The 20,079-nt window shown below is 43.5% G+C and overlaps 1 protein-coding gene and 1 long non-coding RNA gene across 15 annotated transcripts in view; one reads left to right on the top strand and one right to left on the bottom strand.

The window, feature by feature from the left end:
• LCOR (ligand dependent nuclear receptor corepressor) overlaps positions 1–6,980 on the bottom strand; it is a 90,519-nt gene extending 83,539 nt beyond the window's left edge. For 4 of the 8 annotated variants that reach the window (XM_056530769.1, XM_056530770.1, XM_056530775.1 and 1 more), the window contains exon 1: positions 6,770–6,980. In XM_056530769.1, coding sequence (XP_056386744.1) covers positions 6,770–6,866 — 97 coding nt within the window. In that variant the 5' untranslated portion in view covers positions 6,867–6,980. Of the gene's footprint in view, positions 1–5,361; positions 5,422–6,037; positions 6,427–6,769 lie in introns of those variants that run through there. The other 4 variants (XM_056530772.1, XM_056530773.1, XM_056530771.1 and 1 more) reach the window with 4 other exon arrangements.
• LOC130282491 (uncharacterized) overlaps positions 6,450–20,079 on the top strand; it is a 215,443-nt gene continuing 201,813 nt past the window's right edge. For all 7 annotated transcript variants that reach the window (XR_008846418.1, XR_008846417.1, XR_008846414.1 and 4 more), the window contains exon 1: positions 6,450–6,666. This is a non-coding gene — a long non-coding RNA (uncharacterized LOC130282491). The remainder of the gene's footprint in view (positions 6,667–20,079) is intronic.

Here is a 20,079-nt window from a genome sequence, read left to right as displayed (position 1 = left end):
TTTTATTTACAAAACCAACATCTAAAAAGATACATTCTGAAAAGGACGCATGCTTGAGGCCGGTGGTCTCCAGTCTGTGGCTGAACAGATAATGTAGGCTGTCAGGGTATGCTGGGAGCTATGTAACACAAAAGCCATAGCTGAGACCACCAATTTAGATAAGCCAATGTCCATGTTGTACTTGCACAGAACCTTGTAAAGATCTGTTCACTAGCAGCAGATTTGATGCAGAATTTTTCTTACTGACTCATTGACCTGAATAGGCTGTTTTGACGGCAAGCACATGGGATTTCTGCAAACTCCATTCAAATGTCCGTTACAAATCTAGCACATATGAATATACTCTAAGATGTCAGTACAGTGTTACCAAGAAACAGGTAGCCTGCTGCTAGCACTTAACATTTTGTATTATTTTGTATTAACATTTACAGCAAGGCCCAAAATACTGTGCGTACATCGCCTACATCTACAGTAATTTCTCTATTACTATTCATGCAAAAGTACCGTTATTTACCGGGGTATACCACGCATCGGCCTATAACACACACCCTCATTTTACCAAGGATATTGGTAAAATGACAAAATTGTTTAAAAAGTTAAAAACGTTATAGAACTTAAAAGGGGTACTCCGCCCCTAGACATCTTATCCCCTATCCAAAGGATAGGGGATAAGATGTCAGATCGCCGGGGATCGCCGCTGCAGCACCCCGCTATCATTACTGCGCAGAGCAAGATCGCTCTGCACGTAATGATGGGCAATACAGGGGCCAGAGCATAGTTACGTCACGGCTCCGCCCCTCGTGACGTCTCGGCCCGCCCCCATCAATACAAGTCTATGGGAGGAGGCGTGGCGGTCATCACGCCCCCTGCCATAGACTTGCATTAAGGGGACGGGCCGTGATGTCATGAGGGGCGGAGCCATGATGTCACGCTGCTCCAGCCCCTGTATCACTTGTCATTACGCACGGAGCGAACTCGCTCTGTGCAGTAATGATGAAGGGGTGCCGCAGCAGCGATCCGTGGGGTCCCCAGCGGCGATCCCTGGGGTCCCCAGCAGCGGGACCGCGGCGATCTAACATCTTATCCCCTATCCTTTGGATAGGGGATAAGATGCCAGGGGCGGAGTATCCCTTTAAAGAGTACCTGTCACCAAATAAACTTTTCTAAACTAACTAAGGCTATGTTCCTTAACCCCTTAATGACCAAGGACGTATATTTACGTCCTTAGCCGGCTCCCACAATAACACGCAGGGTCACGTGGTGACCCAGTGTCATATAGGGTTGGTCCCGCCATGTAACTCATGCCGGGACCCAGGGCTAATAGCGTGCGGCAGCGATCGCGGTGCCATGCGCTATTAACCCTTTAGACATGGCGTTCAAAGTTGAATGCCGCATCTAAAACGAACGTAAATGCTTCCCTGCTGCTCAGTGGGGCTGATCAGGACCACCACAGTGAAAATCCTGTGTCCCGATCAGCTAGAACGCGAGCGGAGGTCCTCTTACCTTCCTCCGGCGCGTCGGTTCGGCGATTGATTGCTCCAAGCCTGAGATGCAGGCTTGAGCAATCGACCGCCGATAACACTGATCATTGCAAAGCTATTGCTTTGCAGTGATCAGTGTATGCAGGGTTATAGCCCCCTATGGGAGCTATAACACTGCAAAAAAAAATATATATATAAATAAAAGTAACATAAGGTTCATAAATGTGATTTAATCCTTTCCCTAATAAAAGTCAAAATCACCCCCCCCTTTTCCCCCCTATTTAAAAAACAAAAAAAAAAAAACAAAAAAAAAACATGTAAATAAAATATAAACATGTGGTATCGCCGCGTGTGTAAATGTCCAAACTATAAAACTATATCATTAATTAAACTGCACGGTCAATGGCGTATGCGCACGGTCAATGGTTTTTGCGCCGTGATCTGAAGTTTTTAGCAGTACCATTGTATTGATCTGACTTTTTGGTTGCTTTTTATTATGATAAAAAGCAACCAAAAAGTCAGATCAATACAATGGTACTGCTAAAAACTTCAGATCATGGCGCAAAAAAATGAGCCCTCATACCACCCCACACCCAGTAAAATAAAAAAGTTATAGGGGGTCAGAAGATGACAATTTTAAAAGTATACATTTTCCTGCATGTAGTTATTAATTTTTCTAGAAGTACGACAAAAATCAAACCTATATAAGTAGGGTATCATTTTAACCGTATGGACCTACAGAAGATAAGGTGTCATTATTTACTGTGTACAAACGGAAGACCCCAGAAGTTACAAAATGGCGTTTTTCCTTCAATTTCGTCATAGATTTTTGGGTAAAATGACTGATGTCACTGCAAAGTAGAATTTGTTGCACAAAAAATAAGCAATCATGGATTTTTAGGTGCAAAATTGAAAGGGGTATGATTTTTAAAAGGTGAGGAGGAAAAAAAGTAAGTGTAAAAACCGAAAAACCCGTGGGTTAAAAGGAGTAGTCCAGGGCTGAAAAACTTATCCCTTATCCTAAGGATAGGGGATAAGATTCGGATCACGGGGGGCCCTGGAAGCCCACGGGAAGGGGGCGTGTTACCACCGCGCAAAGCAGTGTCTGACACGCCCCCTCAATACAACTCCATGGCAGAGACTGAGCGCTGCCTTTGGCAATCTGCAGCTCTGCCATAGTGCTTTATTGAGGGGGCGTGTCAGCCGCCGCTTCATGCGGTGGTCGACACCCGTTATCTGCCCATCGAGCCGGGGCCCCGTACAGGAGATCGCGGAGGATGTTGGCGTGCCACAGCAGGCGCTACATCACTTCGCCGGGGAGAGCAGCGGGGGGGCGAGGGGGGTTTGGTGAGCCCGCATTTGCAGAGTGCCGCTTGTCTTCGCTGCTCAGAGCCCTGCAGGGTATGCGAGTGAGCACAGCGCTCCCACCAAAAGCTTGCGGCCATGGACTCCTAGGGAGACCCCTAGTAGTCACATTATCAAAATTTTAAAAAAAGACATACAAAGGAAACATTTTTTTTGTTTATAAAATCCTATTAGTAAGTTGTTTAATATGGAATGATCTATAACAAAAAAAAAATTTAATGACTCTTTAAACAATAAGTTAGTTATCTAAGAAATAAAATGTTACAATTTAACAGGAACAAAAAAAAATAAAAAAAGTGTATTCCTAAAGAATACATATAAGCTACACAATCCCAAGTTCAATATGCACAACTATATCATAAAAGCAATCAATTTCAGCTTTGTGCCCTTGTCATAAAGATAAAATAGTTGGTAATTCTACACTTTGGACCTTTTGTTAAAAAGCTCATAATATAACTAGCAGTTGAAACAGGTCATAAAAAAGTCTGCTATTGTTTGATGTTAGGGTTGGTACAAAATCAGCTCTCAGTGCTCAAATTATTTCTAAAAGGCCTGTACATTCAACAGAGAAAAAAAAAAAAAAAACACAAATATTAAGTATGAGTTGATAAGTGTCTGTTGGCCAAACCAGATACCTATTGTTTCTAACCTGTGGCTCCTAAAACTACAACTCCCAAACTAAATTAAATTTTTTTTTGCTTTGTAATGTTTTAAAGCCAAAATGCTCAAGTGTAAAAATGGGGCAAGTCTGTGATGGCCTTCAATATCACAAACAGCTTAAGAGCAATCAAAACCACATACCTATTGTCTCTAACCTGTGGCTCCTCCAGCTTATGTAAAACTAAAGCTCCCAGAATGCCTGCTAGCTGCTGCTAGGCCATGTTGAGAATTTTTGATATCTTCCTTACAGATCTCATTTTAAAGCAATAAATAAATAAAATTGTACCATTCGTCACAACTGCATGGCAGCTCTGAAACAGTTCCCTGACAGACCACTTGCAAATAGAAGTAACTTGATCACTATTTTATATAAGTATTTGCAAGGCAAATCTAGGTACAACGTCCAAAATATTGGAGGTGCAATTTTTCACAGTATATTTTTGCTAGGTGAAGGTTCATAGCTTTGCTATGGCTTAGGAATCCAATAGACAGAGCCTGTGATGGACTTTACTGTCAGGAAATTGCCTGAGACCAAGATCAAGCTTACAACCAAAACCACATAACCTATTGTTGCCTATCCAGGTGTTGTAAAACTACAACTCCCAGTATGACCTGCTAGCTGCTGTTAGGCCATGTTGAGAATTTTGAGATGTCATCTTCCTTTCAAATCTAAATTTTAAAGCCAAAAAAAAAAAAAAATTGTACCATCAGCCACAACAGCGTGACAGCTCTGACACAGGTCCCTGACAGACCACTTGCACATGGCAGTAACTTAATCACCATTTTATTTATCAGGATATATAGTCCAAAATACAGATAAGGTGCAAATTTTACCATTATATTTTTTGCTTTGTGATGGTTAAACACCTGGTTTTAGCTTATGAATCCTGATACAAAAACCTAGTCTGATGCCCTTTATTGTCAATTAACTGCTTGAGAGCCATTAACCTTGTCATAACTTTTAAGCTTTAACTGTTTTTTTTTTTTGTTATGTTGAGTAAGGAATGCAAGCTTTATGAAATATGCACAAAACCTAGAAACATTGCCAAGCCACCGTAGAGTAAGAGTTTAAACAAAATAAAAATTAACATTACAGCCGAAGAACAATTCCAAGTAAATTCTGTTAAACAACCTAAAGTGACAACATTAAGGACTGCGCACACACACACACACACTTTCATCCTATCAAAATATTTCACAAAACCTACAGCAAAAACGTGTCAGGGTTAAAAACCATTTCGGCAACTCCTATCAATCATGTGCAAACTGTAAACCTACAGAATTTTTTAGCTCCCCCTCCCCTTCTTCATGTAATACGTGCTCAGTTACTGTTTCAGGAAAAGGGACAAAGAAACGCTATCACAGCATGAAATTACATCTGAACGAAAGCTCCATTTGCATAATGGGCTCTGCTAAAAATTATTTCAAAGCAGGGTTTTTAGCTCAGGACTAATTGTAACTGAAATGAACTTTCAGGAATAATATCTGCCTCCTCTCGTCGCCATGCTACGGAGCTCTACACACACACACACACACACTAAACACCCCCCACCCAAAAAAAAAAAAATCCAAGGCGGAAATTAATTACTCAAAAACCTGAAACAATGCCACAAAAACACACGAGGGGCTGCAGGATGAATGGGTCATCTTCAATTATTAAGAAAATGCAACACAAAGCCTAACAACTTTGTTTTCCATAAAAGATTAAATAGCTACAAGCTACGATTAAATGCCAGTAATGTTGGGTTTTTTAAATTTCAGATGATCATAGAGTTAGGAGATGGAATCAGGACCTTAGAGAAGGGAAGGAAGAAGCAGAAAAAATAAATAAAAAGACAAAAAAAAAGGGACATACTGTAATATGGGAGTTTTCATTCATCCCTTGCCCATCCCCCAGCATTCTGCAGCTACCAAAAGCAGATCTCTCATATTGCTTGTTTTGAAGGGGGGGGGGTGTCCAGGGTGATCCTTAATCATGGGGTGAGGAAGATTCCTACAGGAAGGGCAGCACTCGGTGGCGAGCTAGGCCTCAGGCCCCTCTCACACCCCCCTCTCCTCCCGGAGCCTCACCCCCATCCCTGCCCACCATTCAAGGAACACACACACAAAAAAAGTGTTTGCAGAAAGAAGGGAGGGGGTTGAAAGCGCAAAGCATCGAGTTTCTTTAATTAAGCAAACAGCAGGAAAAAATACACACCCAAAAAAAGAAAAAAAAAATAGCTTCAAACAGAAAAGCAAAAAATAAAAAATAAAGTGATTAGGACTGATCTCTGAACCCGAGCAGCTGTAAATGGGAACTGCAATTACCTAGAAACCTGATAACAATGCACTTCACAGCTAACCACCCCCCTCTCTAATTTTACCATAGACACTCAGTAATGTTAGGGTGGTGGTGGTGGGCGTCACTGCACCCAATGCATGCAACTAAAAAAAAAAAAAAAAATTTACACACAAATAACCACCTTCTAACCAGAGGAGTATACAGGTAGAAACAAACAAAAACAATCCCCAATAAAATAACCAAGATTCACCTGAAATCTTCTGCACTTCACTTCGAGGAAACTGATTTTTTTTTGGGTAATTAAAGAGCTGGGGCCTCGGGGGCGCGCAGTGGAGAAATAGGCGAGGGCGCGCGTGGGAAGGGGAAAGCGTGAGCGGGGCCGCGCATCTTACGCGCGCAGTAGATTTCCAGAGGGCGGGTGAGAGGGAGCGCTCAGTGCGCGCGCTACCAGCACTACAAACGCGGGCTGAACGGCGGGAGTTTCTCTCGCTCTCGCCAGCCCGCCCCCCTGACCGAACTCCCAGCAACAGCCGGACAGCACAACCCGGCCGTATGATTGGCCTCTCCCCTCCCGCTCGTGCCGACCGACTTCACTTAACGGAAAACGACCGAACTCCGTTCCCCCTCAACTTATCGCGCCCCCCCCCCCCCCCTTCAATACTGAAACAACTCTTCTCCGGGCAACTGTAAAAGAGCTCGGGAAAGGGGGGCGCAGTCACATGACGGAGCGGCCCCTGTGGCCGTTTGGAGCCGCGCGCCGCTCTCCCCTCACACGCCCCCTTCCCGCGTTTTTTTTTTTGTTATTTTCGCCTCAGAAGCGTGAGGAGAGAAGACGAAGGGAAGCGGCGCGACCGGGAGCGCACAGGACACCGGTTCCGGGTTGGTGGTGGTCGTCCTCTTCTCAGTTTCGGGCGTGAAGTTGTATACTGAGGCCGGTGACCCGTCAATAGGAATTTGGGGTGTCTAAAGAATTAGAGCTTACCTACACAGTGAATAAGCTTGTGTCGCCAAGCGTCAAGTTCCTGCCGAAAACCGCGCCTCTCGATAGAGCATTGCTGGCTCTTACACAGACTCGCCATTTTCTGCTGGCCCCGCACGGACCCTCCCCCTCCTCCTCTAACAACCGCCCCCCACCTTCTCTCCTTCCTCCCATCTTCCTCCTCCTTCCACCCGGTACGCACAGATCGGTGACGTCAGCACGTACAGTCCTGTCATATCTCCAGTGTGTGAGGTGAATGCGCTTCTCTCTGCTTGAGGTCTCCATGGTGATGCCTCACTGACAGGAACGACCCCACAGAAACATCTCTGGGGGGGATTACTAGTCCTAGTGTGCTCTGGCATCCTCACCAGTTGTAAAGGAGCTGGAAGTCCCTGTGTTTTCCAAACCGTGTGGCTCCAGCTGTTGCATAACTGCAACTCCCAGCATGTCATTTATACATTTGTGCAAAAAAAGTCTGAAAAGCTCATGCACATTCCTACACCAGCTAGTCACTGTAGTACATTTTGTGCAAGAATGTTTTCTTAAATTTAGTGCACCATCCAGTGCACCCTGCATATAAATAGCATGAAATTAGATGATATTTTTGCTGTGCACAACTTGGGAAAATACACCAGTATATTTTCCACATCCTACACATCCTAGGGAGCGGAGCATACTTGCATGATTTTATAGGTCCAAAAATCATTTTTATGTGGATCATTAATCCAACAAATTTGTTTGTGCATTCTAAGCATCTCCTGCCCTCCAAGTGCTACAATACAAAAATGACAACGTGAATGCAAAGTGCAAAAACAATAAGTTGCACAGCTTTCAAAAATTACCGTATTTATCGGCATATAACACTTATTTTTTAAGCCAAAAGTCTATCTGCGTGTTATACACCGATAAACTCTTTCTGGCCCCGCTGAAGCCCCTGCGGTTCAGTGATTTAAAGAGACCCGCCGCCGTCCGGCTCCCATGTCCCTCCCCATCCCCAGCTTTCATATTTATCTGGTGGCGTCCTGTGCTGTCGCTGCGCGCTGACGAGTGACATCCTCAACACAACATCACTCGTCAGAGCAGAGCGCTGCCGAAGCCTGCAGGAGATGGCGCCGACAGGAAAATATGAATGCTGGGGATGGATGGGAGACGGGCAGTGGCAGGACTCGGGCTCTGCAGAAGCCACTGCAGTTACAGGATTTAAAGCAGCCCAAATTTCCTTGGAAAAATGAGGGTGTGTGTTATAGGCCAGTGCGTGTTATAACCCACTAAATACGGTACTTAAAACACAGCAAAAACAAGAGATTTTTGGGCAGACATTCTGCAGACAGTGGGCTGGTGCTAGGACCACTCGCAAATGCACCCGGCCCTTAGGCGAAAGTGAAACCTTCCTGGCAGCTCAGTGGTGCTGTTAGGGACCGCTGCGGTGAAATCGCGGTGTTCCGAACAGCTTGCATGACACGAGGAGGATCCCTACCTGCCTTCTCGCTGTCCGATCACCGAATGACTTCTCCGTGCCTGAGATCCAGGCAGGAGCAGTCGAGCGGCGATAACACTGATCAATGCCATGCTATTACATAGCAGTGATCAGTGTAGAAAATCAGTGTGTGCAATGTTATAGTCCCCTATGAAAATAAAGTGTTAATAAATTTGATTTAACCCCTTCCCTAATAAAAGTCTGAATCACCCCCCTTTTCCCATAAAAAAAACAATGTAAATAAATATAAACATATGTGGTATCGCCGCATGCGTAAATGTCTGAATTATAAAAATATATTGTTAATTAAACCGCACGGTCAATGGTGTACACGTAAAAAAAAAAAATTCCAAACTCCAAGATAGTGTATTTTTGGTCACTTTTTATACCATAAAAAAATTAATAAAAAGCTATTTAATAGTCCAATAAAAACTAAAATATAGATAAAAATTTTCGTGCATGTAGTTAGGATTTTTTCCAGAAGTAAGACAAAATCAAACCTATATAAGTAGGGTATAATTTTAATCGCATGGACCTACAGAATAAAGAGAAGGTGTCATTTTTACAAAAAAGTAGAACGGAAGCCCCCAAAATTTACAAAATGGCAGTTTTTTTCAATTTTGTAGCACAATGATTTTGTTTTGGTTTCGCTGTATATTTTTGGGTAAAATGACTGATGTCATTACAAAGTAGAATTGGTGGTGCAAAAAATAAGCCATCATATGGCTTTTAAGGTGGAAAATTTAAAGCGTTATGATTTTTAAAAGGTGAGGAGGAAAAAATGAAAATGCAAAAACTGAAAAACCCGAGTCCTTAACCCCTTAAGGACCCAGCCAATTTTCACTGTAGGACCCGGCCATTTTTTTAACATCTGACCACTTTCACTTTAAGCATTAATAACTCATATTCTACATTATGTTAGTGGAAAAATTTTGTCGATACTTGCATTGTTTCTTGGTGAAAAATTCCAAAATTTGATGAAAAAATTGAAAATGTTGCATTTTTTTACTTTGAAGCTCTCTGATTATAAGGAAAATGAATATTCCAAATAAATTATATATTGATTCACATATACAACATATCTACTTTATGATTACATCATAAAGTTTACATGTTTTTACTTTTGGAAGACATCAGAGGGCTTCAAAGTATAGCAGCAATTTTCCAATTTTTCATAAAATTTTCAAAATCAAAATTTTTCAGGGACCAGTTCTGTTTTGAAGTGGATTTGAAGGGCCTTCATATTAGAAATGCCCCACAAATGACCCCATTATAAAAACCGCACCCCTCAAAGTATTCAAAATGACATTCAAAAGGTTTGTTAACCCTTTAGGTGTTTCACAGGAATAGCAGCAAATTGAAGGAGAAAATTCTAAATCTTCATTTTTTACACTGGCATGTTCTTGTAGACCCAGTTTTTGAATTTTTACAAGGGGTAAAAGGAGAGAAATCTTCCTAAAATGTGTAACCCAATTCCTCTTGAGTAAGGAAATACCTCATATGTGTATGTCAAGTGTTCGGCAGGTGCACTAGAGGGCTCAGAAGGGAAGGAGCGACAGAGGGATTTTGGAGGGTGAGTTTTTCTGAAATGGTTTTTGGGGGGCATGTTGCATTTAGGAAGCCCCTATGGTGCCAGAACAGCAAGAAAAAAAACACATGGCATACTATTTAGGAAACTACACCCCTCAAGGAACGTAACAAGGGGTCCAGTGAGCCTTAACACCCCACAGGGGTTTCACGACTTTTCGTTAAAATTGGATGTGTAAATGATTTTTTTTTTCCACTAAAATGCTAGTTTTCCCCCAAATTTTAAATTTTTACAAGTATTAATAGGAGAAAATGCCCTCCAAAATTTGTAACCCCATCTCTTCTGAGTATGGAAACACCTCATGTGTGGATGTCAAGTGCACTGCTGGCACACTACAATGCTCAGAAGAGAAGGAGTCATATTTGGCTTTTGCAAATCAAATTTTGCTGAAATGGTTTTGGGGGGGCATGTCCCATTTAGGAAGCCCCTATGGTGCCAGGACAGCAAAAAAAAAAAAACCACATGGCATACTATTTTGGAAACTACACCCCTCAAGGAACGTAACAAGGGGTACAGTGAGCCTTAACACCCCACAGGTGTTTCACGACTTTTTGTTAAAGTTGAATGTGTAAATTTTACTTTTTTACAAGCGGTAATAGGAGAAAATGCCCCCTAAAATTTGTAACCCTATTTCTTCTGAGTATGGAAATACCCCATGTGAGGAGGTCAAGTGCACTGCAGGCACATTACAATGCTCAGAAGAGAAGGAGTCACATTTGCAAATTTTGCAGAAATGGGGGGGGGGGGGGCATGTCGCATTTAGGAAGCTCCTATGGTGCCAGAACAGCACAAAAAAAAAAACACATGGAACGTAACAAGGGGTACAGTGAGCCTTAACACCCCACAGGTGTTTGACGACTTTGGATGTGTAAATTAATTTTATTTTATTTTTTTTTAACTAAAATGCTGTTTTTCCTAAAATTTTACATTTTTACAAGTTGTAATAGGAGAAAATGTCCCCCAAAATGTGTAACCCCATCTCTTCTGAGTATGGAAATACCCCATGTGCGGACGTCAAGGGCTCTGCTGGCGCATTACAATGCTCAGAAGAGAAGGAGTCACATTTTGCTGAAATGGGGGGGGGGGGGGGGCATGTCACATTTAGTGCCAGAACAGCAAAAAAAAATACATTTGTAAATACATTTCTTTGGAGTAAGGACATACCTCATATCTGGGCGTAGATCGGCTCTGCTCACTGGTCATGGAGGAACAGGAGGGCAGTTAGGGGCCTGGAGCTTCTAGACAGCTGCATATGGAGCCAGAACAGTGGGACCCCCCCTCAAGGGGCATTACATGGGGTACACTAATAACTAACAAGGGGTACAGTGGGACATAAAAGGATAAAACAGGTTATGTTCCCAGAATGATGACCCAGAGCATAGCCAAAACTAAAAAATATGCCCACCCCAAACCCTATGCTCTGAATCATCATTCTGGGAATGTGATGTGTGTGGCCGTCCCTAACCTGTTCCCTCAAATACGCACCCCGCTCAGGTGGAGAGAGAGCTCTGCATATTTGAGGCAACATAAAAAGTCCCCGATGATAGTGACCCATGACCCATTTTTTTTAATACCCCCAGAGGTCTTATAATTTTTTTTTTTTATTAAATAGTTTTTTGGGCAATTTAGTGGTTTGATGGGGTTAAAATTTGGAATGTACTCTGGACTTGGTACATTGGGGTCAAATTATGGAAAATTAAAATGAAGAGGGAAAATTTAGTACTTCATGGAAGTGTGATACTCCCTGAAGCAATCCTTAATGCAGAGGCCCGGATGATCGTGGCAAGTGTCACATTGATAGGTGGTGTCCTTTCGAATCCCCCTCCTGTTACACACTCTGCATTTTTTCTGGCACCTATAACTCCAGTTTCTTGGGAAGTCCGGCCTGCTCATTCCCGGTCAGCAAAGTTCAGGACCTTTAGGACTTCTTGGAACTGGCTGGAGGTAGGTCCCTGTGTTGCCAGCGTTCCAGTACAGTACAAAAGAGTTGTACATGCCAACCGGTACCATGTAGACCGCAACTTTTTTGTACCATACACGTGTTTTCCGCATGGCCATGTATGGCTTCAGGACTTGATCAGAAAGATCATCTCCCCCATATACTGATTGTAGTCCAGAATACAATCAGGCTTGAGGACCGTTGTTGTGGTACCTCGAGTGAGCTGCCGTTACCATGAATAGTGGTCAGCATAAGAACATCCCTCTTATCCTTATACTTGACCAGCAACAGGTTTTCATAGGTAAGGGCATGGGACTCACCCTTGGAAATAGGTGTCTGGATCAAATTTAGAGGGAGGTCTCTCTGGTTTCTCCACACGATCCCACAAGCGGACGTGGATCTGGCGGCAAGGGATGTGAAGTGAGTGCTTGGTGTAACTATGTATAACTGTTTGTGATTAGTAATCATATATGGGCAAAAAAAAAATCCGCTGCAGCCCCCCCAAAAAAGGGGGGGGGGCAAATCGCAGCGCCATGAACCCCTAATAGGGCCCGGGTCATGCTAAAAAAAAATGTGCCGTACTCTTGAGCCCTATTAGGGGCTCAGGGGGGGGGGGGGGGATTTTTTTTTTTTTACTTTACTACATGGATTTCTCTACCTTTCCCTCTGGTGGATTCTGTCCCTGATCTAGGGGATCTTCGGGTCTCCTGAGGTGATCCGATGGGTGCAGAGGGGGTCCCTGGCTCCTCTTGCAGCTCTGACCGCTGACTGAACCCAGCTAACGGTCAGCGCTGCAGAGGATGTCGTTTAACCCCTCCCCTGCCGGCTGCTATTGGCTGGTCGATCGTCCAGCCAATAGCAGCTCTCCTGGGGGGGCGAAATCGCCACCTCCCCATAGATACAGTAAGTGATAGGGGGTGTATTTTACACCCCCGATCACCTTGTATCTCCGGGTCATCGGGGAATGCGATGACCCGGAGTTGCGCAAATCGCAAGTGCGATTTCACTTCCGATTTGTGCTGATCGCCGACATGGGGGGCTCTGATGACCCCCCTCGGCATTTGCACGGGGTGCCTGCTCATTGATATCAGCAGTCACCCCAGTCCGATCTCTGCCCGGCGTGCGGCAGGGACCGGAATTCCCACGGGCGTACCTGTACGCCCTGGGTCCTTAAGACCCAGGTACAGAAGGTGTATGTATACGCCCTAGGGCCTGTACGGGTTAAGGACCAAAAAAACACCAACTATCAGAAAAAAATTATATTATAAAAAGCGGTCAAAAATTCACATCAAAGTAAAAATGGTACAGATTAAAACTACAGATCATGGCGCAAAAAATAAGCCCTCATACATTCCTACATACGTAAAAATAAAAAAGATAGTCGTCAGAAAAGGACAATTTTATGCATATGAATTTTATTAAAACAAAGTTTGCATTTTGTAAGGTAGCACAATAATAGAAAAACTATATATATTGGGTATCATATCGTATTGTGTATAATTTTTACAATAAAGTGCACTGCGTAAGGTCAAAATTGTCTTTGTCTTTAAGGGGCAATTTTTAAAGGGGTACTCCGGGGAAAACCTTTTTCATTTAAATCAACTGGCTCCGGAAAGTTAAACAGATTTTTACATTACTTCTATTAAAAAATCTTAATCCTTCCTGTACTTATTAGCTGCTGAATACTACAGAGGAAATTCTTTTCTTTTTGGAATGCTCTCTGATGACATCACGAGCACAGTGCTCTCTGCTGACATTATTATAATAATAATAATAAGTCTTTATTTATTTATTGTTGTCCTTAGTGGGATTTTAACCCAAGGCCCCAGCACTGCAAGGCAGCAGTGCTAACCACTAAGCCACCATGCTACCCTTAGTATACATCTGCTATGCACGGTTGCTAAAATGGACAGAGATGTCAGCAGAGAGCACTGTGCTCGTGATGTCATCAGTGTTCCAAAAAGAAAGGAATTTCCTCTGTAGCATTCAGCAGCTAATAAGTACTGGAATGATTAAGATTTTTTTAATAGGAGTAATTTACAAATATGTTTAACTTTCTGGCACCAGTTGATTTAAAAGAAAAAAGGTTTTCACCGGAGTACCCCTTTAAGATGTAAAAGGAATGACTCTATGACTTTTTATGTTTTGCTACCTCAGGACCTCATAGTGGCATTCAAAGTAAAAATGAGATGACAAAAAGCCTTACGCAGCTCCTTTACTTCTAAGCCCTACCATTTGCTCAGAAAGCAGATTAGGGCCACCTATGACGTCTTGCTATACTCCAGGGAAACAATGGAATAAAAATAGAGTTGTGTTTCTCCAATGGTGCCTATTGTGAACAATTCATTTTGCACTAAAATTACATTAGAAAGAAAAGGTAAATCTTATTCTGCACCGCCATACTGTCATTAATTGCTGCCAACACTTGTGCTGTTAAATTGCGTGCTGATGTCCTACATAAAGAACAACCATAAACCTTTAAAAAACAGTGGCCTGGACCAAGAAAGAGTCACCATGAGTATAGAAGGACTTATTTCACTATGATGGAGAGTAACCTCAGTTAATTTATCCCCTTTCGGGTAAGCTCTTCAATATACACTTCAGGATAGCTATCGGTGTAGTTAATATCTAATGCAAAAAATTGCCCTTTAATTTATAAAATACATTTTACAATAGCATTAAAAATGTATAAAAAATTGTCCATGTGACTCATTTCATAGGGTAAGACTACCTCTTTCAAACAACTGCTTTGTTTGGTGCTACATATTCATGTTAATGGGCAAATCCAAAGTAAGGTACATGGGGGAGATTTATCAAAGCCTGTCCAGAGGAAAAGTTGCCCAGTTTCCCATAGCAACCAATGAGATCACTTTCATTTTTCAGAGGCCTTGTTAAAAATGAAAGAGGCAATCGGATTGGTTGCTATGGGCAACTGGCAAACTTTTCCTCTGCACAGGTTTTGATAAATTTCCCCCCATGTCTCTAATATGAACCTTATTATGAACTACATCTTTTGTTTGATTCTCTTTTTTTGTTTGATACATAAAAGTATGCAGCTTACTTCAATAGGTCCATATATTATATAATTGTATCCCAAAAAGAATGATTTAATTTAATCAAAACTGACAACTGACGTAAGGTTTTGTAATCATCGTGTTCTTGGGGGGGGGGGGGGGTCAAGTCATCTTTTTAACCTCTTTAGGACATAGGACGTTCTGGAACGTCCCCACTACCTGGGCTTTAATGCCCAAGGACGTTAGAGAACGCCATGTTGTATTTCCGGTCTCTGCCGCGCGCCCGGCAGAGATCGGAACGGCATGTCTGCTGAAATCTTTCAGCAGGCATGCCGTGCAAATGCCGAGGGGGGTCCCGGGACCCCCGCATGTTGGCGATCACAGAAAATCGCATGTCAATTCAGACATGCGATTTTCTCCTATTCCGGGCTGATCGGGTCTCTGGTGACCCGATCACCTGGAAAATAGGGATGCTCGGACCTGTGAGTGACAGGCCCCAGCATCCTGCAGGGTAGGAGTGAGGTCGCAATGCTGCAATCTCCTCCCATCCCCTGCCATTGGTCAGAACTGATTCTGACCAATGGCAGAGCAGGACGGTGGGTTGGAAACCCCCCGTTCTGCCCACCCCTGGATGTCAGGCAGAACGGGGGGAGAACATGTAGGCCGGTACCTGGAGGAGAAGACTCGTGGGGCCCGGCAATCATCGCAGATATTCACGGGAGATCCCGGCTCAGGTAGGGAATCGACAGTGGGGGGAGAAATGAAACTGAAAGTAAAGTGATTTTTACTGTGGCAACCACTAGGAAGGCCGAACTGCAACTCCCAGCATGCCCAGACAGCCAAAGGCTGTCTGGGCATGCTGGGAGTTGTAGTTTTGCAACATCTGGAGGGTCACAGTTTGGGGACCACTGTTACAGTGGTGCCCAAACTGTAGCCCTCCAGATGTTGCCAAACTACAACTCTCAGCATGCCTAGACTGCCCAGGCATGCTGGGAGTTGTAGTTCTGTAACATCTGTCCCTTCAGATTTTGCAATTTTCATGAAATTTTTGAAAATTGCTGCTCTACTTTGAAGCCCTCTAATTTTTTCAAAAAGTCAAAATATGTCCATTTTATGATGCCAACATAAAGTGGACATATTTTATTTGTGAATAAAAATAAAATTTATTTGGAATATCCATTTTCCTTACAAGCAGAGAGCTTCAAAGTTAGAAAAATGCTAAATTTTCAAAATTTTCATGAAATTTTGGAATTTTTCACAAAAAAAGGATGCAAGTAACGCCGAAAATTTACCACCAAAATAAAGTAGAATATGTCACAAAAAAACAATCTCGGAATCAGAATATTCGGTAAAGGCATCTTAGAGTTATTAATGCTTAAAGTGACGGTGGTCAGATGTGCAAAAAACGCTCTGGTCCAAAGTTTTAAAATGGCCTGGTCCTTAAGGGGTTAAATGGGGTCACTTCTGGGGATGTTAGATCGTTCTACCATCTCAAATCCTTGGTGGTGTGGAGAGAGGCATGTAAGTCATATTAGTCATATGACTTATCAATTAACAAATACTATTTATTGTGGTTCATTTATTGTATTACAAAATCTATGTTGAGGCCGAAATAAAAAAAAATTGTTACAGTTAAAATGACATGCTATCTTTGTTCTATAGGTTGATATGATTACAACAATACCAAATTTATATAGGTTTTAATTTTTCACTACTTTTAAAAAATTATAACTTTTTGGAAGAAAATGCTTAAAATTGCCCTCTCCTGACCACTATAACTCTCTTATTTTTTCCTAACGCAAGGCTGTATTAGGGCAAATTTTTTCCGGCATGATCTTTTGTTTTTAACAATACCTTTATTGTTTTTATGGACCTTTTTGATCACTTTTATTTTTATTATTTTGTTTCTAGTATATGAGGTGACCCCAAATTAGCAACTCTGGACTTTTTTTTAAATTTATGCCATTCACTGTGTTGTTTCATTAATATTATATTTCAATAGTTTGGACTTATCCGCACGCAGCAATACAACATATATTTAGGTTTATTTTCTATAAAAAAAAAAAAAAAAAAGGGGGTGATTTCAACGTTTACTTGTGTGTGGGGGGGTATTTACATTTATTACATTGAAAAAAAAAATATTATTATATTTTAGTCCCCAGTGGGATCTATTACATGCAATCATTTGATTGCATACACTGTTCAATGTTATGCCATAGGCATAGCATTGATTAGTGTTATCAGCACTCCAATTGAGACTGCTGTGGCTGCCTGTATTCTTGTAGCGACGATCAGACAGCAGGTAGGGACCCGGAGGTTTATGGAAGCTGTTCAGGACCCCGCGGAGGTCTCGATCAGCCCACCTGAACCCTTCGGCACCAACAATTTTACCTTTTAGAACCCAGGATCAACTTTGATCGCGGAACCGTATCGGTTACCTAGACACAGTGGGAAGATAAGTGATGTAATCACTTGTTCTAGTGAACCAATCAAAACTGTTGACATGTCCCTAGGACATGTCTATGATGTCCCAGTACAGGACATGGTCCTGTACTACCCTTAGGCCCTGTCGCGTTGAGTCCATCAGTGACCTGGGGCTTCCCTGTTGGTTTTATAAAGGTGTGTGTGTCACTTTAATGCCTAGACAGGATCCCTTTGTACAAGTAGTATAGAGGACCTGTGGGAGGTCTCAAGGACCTGTGTAAGTCTGTCACATGTTATGTTATGCAGTCACATGATTTGTTGTCACATGTTCTCCCAGAGAGCACCAGCTTAACCGATGACCCGCAGCTTGACCAATGGGCTTTAGTCCAGCCCCCCACTATATAAAGGGCTGCCATTACAGTTCACTCTCCTTGAGAACAAGTCTTTGCGGAGTACAGTAACCACCAGAGAACTCAGTGCAAGTGATCAGCATCAGGAAGGCCACAAAATCTACCGTCTCTCCAGTAAGTCTCAAGTCTATGTCTGCTGTCACTACAAATAGTCAAGTCCTGCACATAGTCCTGCACAAATAGTCAAGTCTAATTTCAAGTCAAGTTAACGACATGTATATTGGTCCAACAAGCTGCGAGGTCCTCTGGGTCCTGGCCACCCCTCTGGCAATTCTGGCCTTAGCGATAAAGATAATTACACCTGTCTTCTACTCAGTAAAGCCTCCATTTGACCATAACTGGTTGTTGACTCTTATTTCACATCTAGCAATTGGGATAGCCGAGAATTCGGGCGTGTGGTGTTCTGGAACCCGAAAACCACACTGGCGTCATGAACACTAGAGGTTAATACCATCCAGCCCCCGGGGTTAATACCATCTGATCCCACCACTCACACCACTACACCCATGGTTCCGCCATTTCACCTGGTGGTCCACCACAATCTTGGCGTCACGAACAGGATACGGGTGTGTGCCTTAACCACTCAGCCACCCAGTCAAGTCAGGCCACCCATCAACAGTATGCGGGTGTGTGCCGAAGGCCAGTTGGCGCAAGTTCTACCCCCCAAGTCTGAACTGTGTCTAATTGATGCACCGCTGAGCCACTTCCGCTCCCAGGCCCTGCTGATTACATCCTTCCGGCTGGCGGCCATCTTGTTGGAGACCGATATAAAAGGCGTAGTGGAGCCCAACCTCTTCGGTCTACCAGAAGTACTGGCAGAGAGCAGCAAGAGTGCATAGGCACAGCGATCCACGTACACCGAGAGTCCCAAGATGGAGCCGGAGGATATTCCACCAGCTATCGGAGCATCTGCATCGATTGTCCCTCGGGACCGACGACGCCTACATGAAGGTGCCGCTATCCGAGGACAACGGCGAGTGGGCCGCAACACCAGCGGAGGAGACACCGGAGGCTCCCGGAGTGCCCTCGCCCGTGAGACTGTCGCCTCATCACCGCAGCTGCGGTTCCTGGGCTGAGATCCTGATGGAGTCTAATGTGAGTACCCCGGCGGAAGTTGATTTTTCTACTTCCTCCTCCTCCAGTCCTGAGCCAGTACCCCAGCCCTCACAGCCTATAGCATGTCCTCAGTCATCACAGCCATCAGTGCGTCCACTGGCACCACCGCTCCCTAAGTGGCTGTTCAGCGATGAGCCGAGTCTTATCAAATACATGCGGGAGCATCTACTTCCCTTGCCCGGGAAGTCTCCACCCTCAGTCCCTCTGGCCCAATCCGAGAAGGCCAAAAGAGATGCCGAGGTGGCTGCCGCTATTGAGGAACTGAGGGCCCAGAAGCTGCAGAGATACGTGACAAAGCTGCTTCCATTCGAAGAAAAACAGAAGCAGCAGCAGGACACAAAGCAGCTAGAGGCACTGTACATCCACCGACTGGAGCATCCCCAAGAGGGCGAGCCACCCCTTGAGCGCCGACGCGCTATAGTGATGAAGTTTGACCATGTCCAGGGATTCGTCACCATCATGGACTGTTTCCATGGAGACATTCTCCTAGTCAACAGGAGAGCTGTCCAGAGAGATTATCTCCCCCCAGAAAAACACTCTCTAAAGAGCAGAGAGATTACTGAATACACCCCAGTGAAAAGCTTGCTAGGGGAATGGGCAGCTGCTGTTACCAGACCAGTAAATCCTACTCAAATCCCGTTTGCCTATTTCCCCTCTGAAGATTGGGACTCAGATCCCTTTGGGCTTCTCCCTCCAAGTGCTAAAGGAACAGTCATCCAGGAGGAGTACCCTGATCCACCAGCGATTGATCTCAAGTCACTCAAGTCGACGTTCCAGTACAGATGTGCCCAGGCCTACTCCTAGGAGCGAGGAGGTTTGGCCTGACCACCGGGTACCAACTCATGTACCCAGGCCTACTCTGTCAAGAAGGTTTGGCCTAACCAACGGGTACCTATGAAAGTGCCTTAATGACCCAAGGGCAGTAAGGGGCCCTTAACCTATATAATTACTAAACCCCTGGGAAAAAGCCCGGGTAAAAAAAAAACTTTTGGAACAACCCCTAAAAAATTACCTTTATTGTATCTGGTTAAAATGTATGAGAAACCCCCAATTGTGATTAAAATGGTTCAGGACAAACTCAGTATACTGTATGTATATAAGGAGTTAACATTCTATTTCTCTATATCTCGTGGCCCTGCAGTGCCTTTAATACTTAGGTCTGTCCTGATAATGTTAAAAAAACACTCAATTGCCCGCCTCTACATGTTTCTCCGTGTCCACAGCATTATCAAGAGGCAAGTGTGGCAATCTTGCCTCATGATGATGCCGTGGAAACGGCGAAAATTGGGGGTTTCTCATACATTTTAACCAGATACAATAAAGGTTATTTTTTAGGGGTTGTTCC

This window comes from Hyla sarda, chromosome 7, assembly GCF_029499605.1.
Source record: "Hyla sarda isolate aHylSar1 chromosome 7, aHylSar1.hap1, whole genome shotgun sequence".
NCBI lineage: Eukaryota > Metazoa > Chordata > Amphibia > Anura > Hylidae > Hyla > Hyla sarda.
The sequence above is the reverse complement of the archived record's forward strand: the minus strand, read 5'-3'. Positions and strand labels throughout refer to the sequence as shown.